The sequence below is a fragment of the Camelina sativa genome, chromosome 13 (assembly GCF_030686135.1).
Source record: "Camelina sativa cultivar CO46 ecotype springtype chromosome 13, ASM3068613v1".
Classification (NCBI taxonomy): domain Eukaryota; kingdom Viridiplantae; phylum Streptophyta; class Magnoliopsida; order Brassicales; family Brassicaceae; genus Camelina; species Camelina sativa.
Window position 1 is genome coordinate 15,594,760 of NC_141892.1, and position 12,157 is coordinate 15,606,916.

The 12,157-nt window shown below is 35.7% G+C and overlaps 1 protein-coding gene and 1 long non-coding RNA gene across 3 annotated transcripts; both read right to left on the bottom strand.

The window, feature by feature from the left end:
* Positions 1-212: 212 nt before the first annotated feature.
* On the bottom strand, positions 213-1,373 carry LOC147929610 (uncharacterized). The gene is made up of 2 exons (XR_015578280.1): positions 940-1,373; positions 213-805 (listed from the first exon to the last, which is right to left on the bottom strand). It is a non-coding gene; the product is annotated as an uncharacterized LOC147929610 (long non-coding RNA).
* A 4,112-nt stretch (positions 1,374-5,485) lies between these two features.
* On the bottom strand, positions 5,486-8,699 carry LOC104736894 (E3 ubiquitin-protein ligase ORTHRUS-LIKE 1-like). Of its 2 annotated transcripts, XM_087481801.1 has the most exons (8): positions 8,165-8,693; positions 6,820-7,301; positions 6,597-6,692; positions 6,309-6,408; positions 6,172-6,236; positions 5,995-6,097; positions 5,794-5,854; positions 5,486-5,693 (listed from the first exon to the last, which is right to left on the bottom strand). In XM_087481801.1, the coding sequence occupies exons 1-3, from the start codon at positions 8,468-8,470 to the stop codon at positions 6,665-6,667; spliced, it is 816 nt and encodes a 271-aa protein (XP_087337927.1). In that variant the 5' UTR covers positions 8,471-8,693; the 3' UTR covers positions 5,486-5,693; positions 5,794-5,854; positions 5,995-6,097; positions 6,172-6,236; positions 6,309-6,408; positions 6,597-6,664. The 2 variants fall into 2 exon arrangements, with proteins under 2 accessions (XP_087337927.1, XP_087337926.1); XM_087481800.1 differs by having other exon boundaries at positions 5,486-5,854; positions 8,165-8,699.
* Positions 8,700-12,157: the final 3,458 nt, after the last annotated feature.

Sequence of the window (12,157 nt, forward strand, 5' to 3'; positions counted from 1 at the left end):
AAGGTTAGTGGCAAAAGGTTATGAACAACAAGAGGGTGTTGATTACATGGAAACTTACAGTCCAGTGATACGCACAGCAATAGTGCGTTCAATCCTCCACACTGCAACGGTTCACAAGTGGCCTATTAAACAACCTGATGTAAAAAATGCATTCTTACATGGAGATTTAAAAGAAACAGTTTACATGCACCAACCTCCAGGCTTTGAGGATAAAGACAAACATGACTATATTTGGAAGCTCAACAAGGCAATATATGGTCTAAAACAAGCTCCTAGAGCTTGGTTTGACAAGTTTAGCACTTTTCTCATTGACTATGGTTTCACCTGCACCTATGTTGATGCCTTTCTGTTTACATACCACAAAGGCAAAGACAAAATGTTTCTCCTACTCTATGATGACGATATGCTCTTGACAGGTAACAACACTACTCTTGTTGCTCAGTTACTTGCGAGTCTCTATAAGGAATTTCACATGAAAGACTTAGGTGGCCTGCAATACTTCTTGGGGATTCAAGCTCATCACCACTCTGGTGGACTCTTCCTTAATCAAGAAAAGTATGTTCTTGACCTCTTGGTGACCGCTGGAATGGCAGATTGGGCGCCTATGCCGACGCCACTGCCTCTGCAACTTGACAAGGTTCATGAACAACAAGTTCTCTTTTCTGATCCGACGTATTTTCGGAGTTTGGATGGTAAGCTTCAGTATCTCACTTTAACCATACCAGATATTCAGTTTGCTGTGAACCTTGTCTGTCAGAAGATGCACTCTCCATCTATGGTTGACTTCTACCTTCTCAAGAGAGTTCTGCGCTATTTGAAAGGAACAGTTAGTATGGGGATTAACATTCACTCCAACACTGATTCCACTCTAAGAGCCTATAGTGACAGTGATTGGGCCAACTGTAAAGAAACAAGACGGTCAGTTGGTGGCTTTTGTACCTTCCTTGGTTCAAATATCATCAGTTGGTCTGCTAAACGCCATCCCACTGTGTCCAGATCATCTACTGAGGCAGAGTACCAAACCTTGTCTATTGCTGCGTCTGAGCTCAAGTGGATCTCTCTTCTTCTTCGCGAAACTGGTGTTCCTCAACCTGCAACGCCGGAATTATATTGTGACAACCTATCTGCCGTTTACTTAACTGCAAATCCTGCTATGCATAACCGCTCCAAGTCGTTTGATGTAGATTTTCATTTTGTGAGGGAAAGAGTGGCTTTAGGCGCTTTGATCGTCAAACATGTTCCTGCTGAGTATCAACTCGCTGACATCTTCACCAAATCACTTCCTCAGCAACCTTTCTGTGATCTTCGGTACAAACTTGGAGTTGTCTTGCCTCCCACTCCAAGTTTGAGTGGGTGTATTAATAATCAAGTTCCTGCAGTTCAAACAGAAGCCCAGTCTTTTGCTTTTGAGTCCAAGACCTTAGAAGATATGGGCTGTAACCAGAAAAGCAAGCCCAACAATAATTTGTCTTCACTCTGCAACTTGTCCTCACTCTGCAACGGTAACAGAGCGATTGCGACAACAAGAGTGATTGCGACAACACCCGAGACAAACCGTGGGATTGAGACAAGTCGTACGTCCTTACCAACTCATCAGCGTACGGGGTTCACAGTCCAACAACTCTCTCTGCATAACAGATTTGATATCCTTGGCTCCTCATCAATGATGTGTGTGTAGTGATGTGTACCCTAGGCTCCTTCTACTATCTTCTTCTATATAAACTCTATCTTGTCATTGTAAACATTTTAAGCAGAAATAATAAAGTTAAGATTTCTCTTCATATTATCAAACTTTCACGTATGGCCATAGCTCAACTTTCTTCTTCGTCGACTTGGCCGCTTCCAAAACCTTCTTCGGGTCCACGTATCCCATCACCGTTACCTTCTGCAGCTTCATGTCCACGTCCACTGACTTCACCCCTGCCCAAACAAGTCCAATGTTAATTAAATCCAATTTTCATATTTTTTTTTTCTTTCTTAAAAGTCACATTTTCTAACAATCAACGAGTATACCTTTGACGCTAGAGAGGATATGTTTGATCTTACGTTCACAACCTTCGCAGTCTATACGAGCGACTCGGAGAGCTACTGTTTGCATTTGTTTCTTCTTTTTCCTCTTCCTCTTCTTTAAAAAGTCCGATATATATATACTCCATCGTTCCTTCCACACCCATCTTCACTCACACCAGTACTCCTTTTGGAGTGTTTTCTTTTTGTTTTGTTGATGAAGAACTAATCAAGAGGAGACCAGACATATATTTAAAGAGAATGGGGAAATGCGGACGAAAGGCTATTTCTCTGTACCACCATATAAAGTGGTGCATGGGTACTCACCTTTAGTTACATATATCTACAGTGAATGCACTGCATTTTCATATAATAAAATGGATGTGACTCATGTGACAAATGGCAGATTATTTATTTATTTGTTGAGTTATTTTTCTTTTCTTTAGTTAGTAAAATAAAATAGGAGTACATTATTTTGAAGGGAAAGAACAAAGACCATTTATTGCTTTTGGGCTCTCGTGGAGAGTGCAAGAAACTTCCACTGATGTGAAATGAAATCTTTGGCTTTAATACCATTTTAACCCATGCTCTGGTGGTGGTTTTTTTTTGTTGATATCGTACGAATTTTAAATTTGTTTTCGTGCTTAATTTGTTTATTTCTCTAAAAAAAGACTATCTACTAATCTTTATCATATGAAAGATGATGGATTGATTTATGAAATCAAGAAAAATATTTAAAATCTTAACCAGTTTGGCATTCGTAAGTAAGTTTTTTCCTAATTAAGCACCATGTCTCACATACTTTTCTATAACTATTTCTATATTTACGTCAAAATTTGGTATTTCCGTCCATACTAACAAAAACGAGTTTCTTTTAGAAGCCGGTTTTAGATTAAGTTGTTCTTAATATTATGCACTTATAAGTTATAAATCCCAGCATTTCGTGTGTGGTAAGGAGTTTGTGAAGCTTTACGTGTAAGAAAAACTAAGAATCCAATAAATGATACAAAGTGATCATATAAGTTTTTTAGCGGATAGAGAAAATGGTTAGCGATATACCAAAATATTAAAAGCTTTTTATTCAAAAAGTTTCATACTATTTTTGTTAACACTTTAATTTCACTTGTTATTCGTAATTCTTAAAGCGCTATATATATTCCATACCATATCGTTTCATGGTGTGATCAATCAAAATCTAAAATATTTTTTTATCGGAAGAGAGTATTAGCCGTTGATCAAAAAAAAAGAAAAAAGAGTATTAGTTTGATAGGTAACAGTACGTCTGAAAATGTTGACATAATTCTAAAGCAATATGTAAATAATTGAGGAGGGATTTATTGACAAAGGAGAAAAATTGGAGGACACATGGCAGTGAGTAATTGTGTCATGTTTCAATGGTACCGACTGATTCGAGTTTGTGATTGGGGTCAGTTGCATTTTAAAAAACTAAATGAATTGACAACATGCAAACATAGCCAAACAAAATACAATGAAAATGACATTGAGACATCTGGCCCCAAGTTAGAAGTAGAAGTACTGTTGATGCGATATCGATGGGGAGTTTTGGTTTTAAAGTAAATAAATTTTAAGCACCACCTGTTACTATGTAAAACCATTGAGTCTATAAAACACTAAAATATTAGCCTATGACTATACATATCAAGATTATATTATAAACTAATTAGAAATATATATGTCTCTTTATATTCTTTGTACATATTAATTTCTAGTAATGTATTTTGTTTTTTCTTTAGGAGATTATCACATTTGCAACTTGTATAAATAAAATTTATGGTGAATGAATAAAATCATTAAAAAAAAGTCAATATATGTGTTAGAAGTTTTTGACATGTTCTGTTTGGACGATCGAGAAAATAAAGCAAATAGTTAAAGGAGGAGGGTTGCTTTCAAACTGTTTGCAATTAAGAGGCAGCAACTCTACCACTCAAGTTTTGAAATGTCCCATTCCATTACATTATGAATCACTTAATTAATCTCGTTGCTTGAGTACATGTGTCACCTTTATTTCCGTTAAATAGTATATATAGTCATTATTGAAGAGCAATATCTAAAGCATTCGAGGCTCTACCAGTTTTAGATATTACATAAATATCAGTGTAAACACACTATATGTAGATAAGATCTTAGACATTATTATATTACATATATACATATGGTGGATAAACATTAACCAAACTTGTGCAAAATTGGTATTTTATTTGCATATATATAAATGTTTCGAAAACACATGCATGCAAACTTGGTATTTTACGTTGAAATCGCCATGACACCTTTGTATAAACCATGATTCCGACTCAAATTGATACTGACTTCGAATATGTGAAAAAGCTAGTTATTATCTGTTTTATACATTCTTACATATATATATCAAACGTAAATAAAAAAGATTTGCGTGTTTATATAGTAATTTTTTTCAAACTAATTATTCACTAAAAACTATTAAAAATTATATAATTATACTGACTCAACTTTAAATTTCTTAATTTAGAGTAATTATTAATTTAACGGATATTAATTTATAGAAATTTTACTAGACATTGGATATAGACCATCTTTAAACTTTTTTTATGATGTCATGAAGTTAGGTTTTAAAAAGTCCATTATCTTGTCCTTAATTTGAATCAAATCTTTTCATACGACAAGGTTGTTTTGGCAACTTTCGCTAAGCTTTTCATTTTATTTTGACAGAAGCTGCTTTTTTCAACTTACAACAAATTAGTAGGTGAAGAAAAATTCTAATTTTTATGCATGCGCTCCACTGATGTTCTTTTTATAAGATTGTAAATATCATTTCAAGAAATGGAAGTTTAGGATGTGAATCCTAAATACATGGTCCCATACAAAAAAAAAAAAAAAGAAAAAAACATGGAAGCATAAACATAACCATAAGCGGTGAAGCTTATAGCAAGACTATGAATTGGACTCGATAAAGAGACTACCGTAAGCAAAAACATGGCAAGAAGCAAGAGCAGTACGAAAATGAGATAAATGATGACGAGAAAGCGAGGGGGAAGTCTCTTCAACATAAGCCCGAATAAAAGAAGAATCGGAGCTACACGAGCTTAAGTCGGCATGCAATACTGTCCTCTACCAAGATCCTCTCCTAACTCACTACACAGCTTTCAAGATGTGAAATTTATTCTCTATACCATCACGGATAATACAAGTCAGGAATTAACATTGTTATTCATGTTGGTATAGAGATGAAACAGCTTCGATTTAGCAGTAGAGCTGTCATTCTCCATCTTAATTTGTTATATTTTAATCTAAGGTTTTACTTACTATTAAATAGCCTTTAGAAAATTTCACTTGAAAATATATTCCTCTTGGTTTTTCCAACTAAAACCAAATTAAAACTGTTATCAGCATGATATAGCAAATGTAACCAATACTTGTTTGACTGAGAACTTAACATTCCTTAACATGATATTATCATACTTGATAGAAAGAATGAAAATTCACGGAATAGCATAATTTATATAATGATGATTGATCATTATGTTCAAAACCATCAATGAACCTTCTGAGTCCGACTACACAAACCAAAAAATACAAAGTTTCCAACACTCAGAGTTGTAAGAGAAGAGTGTGTTGGTACAAAAAAGAGATAACTACGGGATCGAACCAAAAAGAACCAAGTTATTTGCTGGTGATTCTTCTAAACCCTGTATAAGATAGATGATGAACCAGTGAAAATGATGAAGACAACAAAGAGAAGACATGTACAAGCCATCCTCATAATCTTGCTCTTCTTATGATACAAACCTTGAACTGGCTTTTGACTCACAGGTGGAGGCTTCATCCATCTCCAAAGACCCTCTCCTTCCTGATCAAATAAGCGTATATTATCAGCATGTTACAGTGGATGGTTTACCAATATGATCACGCACAAGAAAATTCGATAACTGCTTCACTTGTCAACTGTTGTAATTGGGAAAGTGATCAAGGTGTCTTGGAGGAACTTACATCAAAATCCCATGATGGACTCTCACTTCTCTCAAACAGGTCTGTGGCCCTATCAAGCTCTGCAATACTAGGCAAAGGTCTTGGACGATCTCCATGCTCATCACTGCAACATATCACAGCATTAAACTTCAAATAGAATGTACTTTATAAAAGGCGCTTTCAAGAAGTAGATCAAACCTGGTCCAAGGAGCTGGCTCATTGTCACATCTCACAAACAGATAACGACAGACCTTAAACGAATCCTGAAGAAAACATAAGAATAGGTCAGGACAGAACAGGTTGAATATTACGGGTTGTTAGCTATATATACTTACATGCATTCTAGCTATTCGCCAGCACTTCTCAATCCTATAAACACCATCATATCTCACTCCTTCCTCAGGGGCATATGCAGAATTCTTCTCTCTGTACGACCTAGTTAAAAATACTGAAATTATGAGGAACATACCAATAACTCAGAGGATTACTGCAGCAAGTTTAGCTTAACTCTCTAGTACAAACAAGCTATTCTTTATTCAATCAAGAAAACAATTTCATTGCAAAGAGAAACAATACAGAATTGAAGAAAGAGCGAGAATGTGAGAAAGATGTTGAGTGCTAACCTGACAACTCGAACAGGATAACCAAATTTGCAACTAACTCTTAAAGCTTCATTCAATTCTTCAAATTTCTAATCCTCCTTAGTTCTTCTTTTACCACTGAGTGACATATTCAAGACAAACACAGATAAAGTCTGTCAACAATCTAAACACATAAGAGAAGTAAAATGTACAAGATTATGATTAGTCAAATGGACTAAAAGCTAGGAGTAAATGAAAGGCAAACCTTCCTGTGAATAGAAACCACTCCCCATGATCCTCATCATCCTTGAAACCTCCAGATGGTATTACAGATTGAGCTCCATAGTGTGATTGTCCAGCAATGTTAGACACATGTGCCAAATGAACTCCCCATTGATGACACTCTGCTCGGTCCATCCAACATTCTCCTACTAAAATGCCTTGGTTCCTCAAGGGATCATTAGAAGCTGGTATAGGACCAAAATAATCTGATTGTGTTGTAACAAATATTCCAGTACTCGCCTTCACCTTCTCAGTTGTCTTTTGGCGTTTAGCTCTAAAGACATTCTCTGGACCAACACTTTCAGCAACTTTTGCAGATCGGATGATAGACACCAGGGACGAGTTAACACGGGGATTACTTGCCGTTTTGTCAGGAATCTGGCTACGGCATTTTGCACAACTGATATTCCCTCGGTTAATCCACTTCTCAAAACAGATTAAGCAAAAATTGTGTCCACATGGTATCTGAAAAAAAAAACACATACAAGATTATTATCCATCAACCTTAATTACTTCATAGTCTCACATCTTTGTCATACTTAAAAAATGTAAACAATCATATATACAAATAATGCTTATCATTCGTTGACAAGAACACCAACAAGCATGAACAAAAAGAAACAGCCCATAAATGGCAACGAAACACCAAAATAGAATAAATAAACCATCAACAAATGTGCACACAACATTACCAAAACACAAAACACAATCATATTTGTTACAATGATAACTCCAAACTAACTTATCCAACCAAAACAAAGTACTAACAACGTGATGATGGCACACCCTATCTATAAATGTAGGTGAAAAGATTGACTTATAGATCACAAATGGTAAGCACAATAAAGTCCATGCCGTTGTATAATAAAACAACTGCCAAAAGAACGATTCCGCTGCTGAATTTGTAATACCAAACCATCTTAATTGTGGCAGTTTTACAAGCTCAAAGTAGTAACTCAAGTGTAAGACAACCATATACAATAAATGAGATTAGACAAATAAGGAGAAACACTAAAGAATGCACACTAGATAGAGTACATACAACAAGCATAAGAACGAGCCTAGAATCCACAAAAAGAGCAAACACATCAACATCAAGACTCGAGAACTTTCTCCTACAAAACTAAAGGTGCTCTCCCTTTAAAAGATCTCTCTTTTTGTTTCTTGTTCATGCTCAAGTTTTGCCAAAATTCCACAACACAGTTCATATCTAGTAATGTGATTAGACAATTAGAGAGAAAAAGATGCGAACTTTAACAACAAAACGAGTCAAAGAACCCAAAAAAACACACACACACACACAAGACTATACAAGAGAGAAGACGAACCGTGACGGGTCTTTCAGGCAACTGAAAACACAAAACACAATTCAAGCTTTCACCAAACTCATCGACCGCAGCGAACTCCTCGATTTCTCCATCCCCATCGGCTTCTTCACCCCTCAGTAACTGTTCCTTGTTCTCCTTAGCCACATCCGCGTCAGCCAAAGACCCATCGGGAGACTCGTGCCCCAAGACGCCGGAAACAGGAGGAAGAGGATCAGCATCGCCGGAGAAACAGGTCAGGCCGCAATTGAGAGATTCATCCGCCGGGGTTTTCGAGTTGTTGGATACACCGTCGCCGTCACGCGCCATTTCAGATGAGAGGCAACAAAGATCGGAGAGAGAGAAATGTGTGGTTTTCACTTTTTTAACCTAGATTTTCGAGTGATATTTTTATTGGGGGGGGGGGGGGGGGAGAGAGAGAGGAGGAAGATTCTAGAGAGAAACGAAAAGTGAAGAGGCGGGTTTCTAAAAACTTTTTGGGGGACGAAAATTGGAATTTTTTTTCATAAGGAAACTCAAAAATCAAATCGTTGACTGTACATTTTGTTGTTATGGGAATATAGTTATGTTTGTATTGAACCGGAATTAACCAAAACCAGATTTCAGTATTGTGGGACCTGTCCGATTTGCAGGTTTTTAAATTGATAATAACTTTTTTTTACAAACTATCTTTAGTATATATATATATATATAGTCAATTATAGCAGAAAATTTACTCTTTTTTTTTTTACTTTAATACACTAATTTGTATTTCTATATTTTAAATCTAATGTAAAAATTATCACAATAATTGACTAAAAGTTAAATTATCAATAACCAAAAACTTTGTCAAATATTCATTAGTATTATTATAATTGCTAGATTAAAAAAACGTGTATTCACAATCTCACCTAAAATATTCTTCTACAAATTATTATATAAAATGTTTTACATGCAAACAATCAGTTAAATCATCATTTTATTTACATCTATGTATAATTTATCATATGTTTTACCATTAAAAATATGTTTTATTGATAAAATATGTTGTTTATCCGCCACTTATAACATGATTCTATATTAACCCGATTTTATGTTTCTTTACTTTCACTTTGATATAGTTTCTTTAACCATACTAAAAAATTGAAAAAATATATCACATAACAATAATTAATGACGTATTTATATGAAAAACTAATTAAGATAAAAAACAATTACAGCAAGTTATGACAGACCAAAAAAAGTTAAAAAACTAAAAACAATTAATTTGACATAATTAATACTCCCTCTGTATTTATTTAATTGTTATTTTGAGTAGATTAAGAAATTGAGTAAATTGACTATTTTAACCTTACAAACAATATTAAAGTACCAAAAATCTCTACATTGTTGTAAACTAGAGGATTTAGGGAACAAAATTTCTTGTTCTTATTATTGATAATGTGATACAGGTTACATATATATAGTGTTTCCCTAAGACAAAGTCTAAACCGACATAGGAATAAGTAATGGCCGATGGGCCTTGGCCGAACAGGCCTAAAGTCTTAAACACTTATGGACCGAGTATGGGCTTGGTTATGGAGTCCACAATCCAGTGTTTTACAACACTCCCCCTTGGATGACATAACCATGCAAGTGCGAGGAAGGGATCGATGTAATGTGCTTGGGGATGCTGCCTCATTAGAACCTTACCAGGAAAACCCATTGGGACAAAACCTTGGTGAAGGAAAAAGAGTACAACACACATTGCTCCCCCTGTTCCAAACATAACTCGAAGTCCTTAAGCCTCCGCATTCCAATCTGATGCGTGAGCTTCTTGAACGTTGTAGTCGGTAGCGATTTGGTGAAGAGATCGGCTGAGTTGTCGCATGACTGAACTTGCACTACTTGAATTTCTCCGGCCTTTTGTAGTTCATGTGTGAAGAAGAACTTTGGCAGTATGTGCTTCGTCCGATCTCCCTTGATGTAACCTTCCTTAAGCTGTGCGATGTAGGCGGTATTGTCTTCATGTATGACCGTTGCTTCCTTGTCTTCGACCATACCGCAATCTGTCCTGCTATGTTGAGTCTTCAACCTCAACCATACATACTTAAACTTTCTTTGTTTATAACCTGCATCAGCAAAACCAACAAAAACCTTCTTTGTTATAGTTAGTATAATATAAACCCAAATTTAAAGTTCCTTGTAGGTAACGTAATAAATACTTAATTTCACTCTAGTGCCTTTGGGTTAGTCAAGAACTAATTCTTGCTAGGAGGTTCACGGCAAAACTTATCTCTGGTCTAGTGTGGCTAGCCAAGAACATTAACTCTCCTATAGCACTGAGGTATGACATTTCAGGACCGAGATCCTCATTGTCCTTCTTTGGACCAATGGATCTTTATCCAAAACAATGCTCCTTACAACCATTGGGCTAGTCAATGGGTGAGCTTAGTCCTTATTAAAACTCTTGAGTATTTTTCTGTATATGCCATTTGATGCACAAGGATTCTATCATTTATGTACTCAAGTTGTAACCCCAAACAGAATTTTTTTTCTTTTGCCTAGGTCTTTCATTTTAAATTCTTTCTTTAAATATTCTACTTGTTTGGGCGATTTAACCAGGGGTTCCAAGGATGTTTAAATCATCCATATACACTGCTATGATTACAAACCCTTTGTTTGCAAACTTCTTTATAAATACATGGACTGATGGGATCATTTTATAGCCCTCTTTGGCTAGGTACTTGCTTAATCTATTGTACCATATACACCCACTTTGTTTCAGTCCATAAAGATATTTGTCTAGACTTATGCAGTATTTTCTCGAGAACCACTCTTATAATTGAGCTCTATACCCTCTGGTAATCTCATATAAATTTCATTTTCCAGTGGACCATGTAAGTATACGGTTTTAACATTCATTAACCGTAAATCCAGTTTTTCTTTTATAGCCAGACTTATTAAAGTCGTTGCATCCATCACAGGGAGTAAGTCTCCTCATAATCTATTCCTGGTCTTTGAGAGAATCCTTGTGCTACAAGCCGTGCTTTATCTCATGATTTCATTATTCTCATTTCTCTTCCTTACAAAGACCAACTTATGTCCAAGTGGTTTTATATCAAGTGTTGTCCTTAAGGTCGGACCAAACACATTTCTCTTCTTTAAAGAGTTTAACTCCACGTCAATGGCTTCTTTCCATTTTAGCCAATCTTTACTTTGAGTGCACTCTAATATAGACGTGAGTTTCTGATCCTCATTTACTTCAAGTGCTACCTTGCATGCAATTATTTCATTAATGTCGACATCTTTGCAGTTCCATTTTATTCTAGACATGATATAGTTTATCGAGCTCTTATTATTATTAATACCTTAAGAACCTTGAGGTTTAGCGTCCCAAACCTCATTGTTGGTACCTTAGGATTTGCCGCGGCCATGTCTATACTCTTTCCTTAACCTCGGTTTTATTTGCACCTTTCTTAGATTTTCGAAGGTTCTTTTCTATGGAACATATTGGTCTATTTAGACTCTGTAGCAACTTGATTATTGTGTTCCTTTTGAACATCAATACGTACTGGTGCATTACAAGCTGGTATGTACGATTTTCTTACTCTCTTTGGGTCAGCAAAGGAATCTGGCAATTAAATAGCTAGCTTTTACAAATGTATAATCTTTTGGATCTCTGCATCACAGGCTAGAGTCCGAGGATCTTGCCAATTTTTAAGGATGTTTGATTCCATAATATTTCATTGACCAGCTTGTTTGTCTCTCCACCCAACATAGAAAACTCGGATTCAACTAAATGACAATCCGCGTATCTGGCCACATATAAATCACCCATAGTTGGCTCAAGATACTTAATAATGGTGGGAGAATCATATTCATCATATATTCCCATCCTCTTTTAAGATCCCATCTTTATTCTCTTGTGATGATGCATTCGATACATAAACGGCACACTCGAATGTCTTTAGATGGTATGTGTCTGGCTCCTGACCCGTTAGTAATTGGGATGGTGAATATTTATGCTCACTAGAT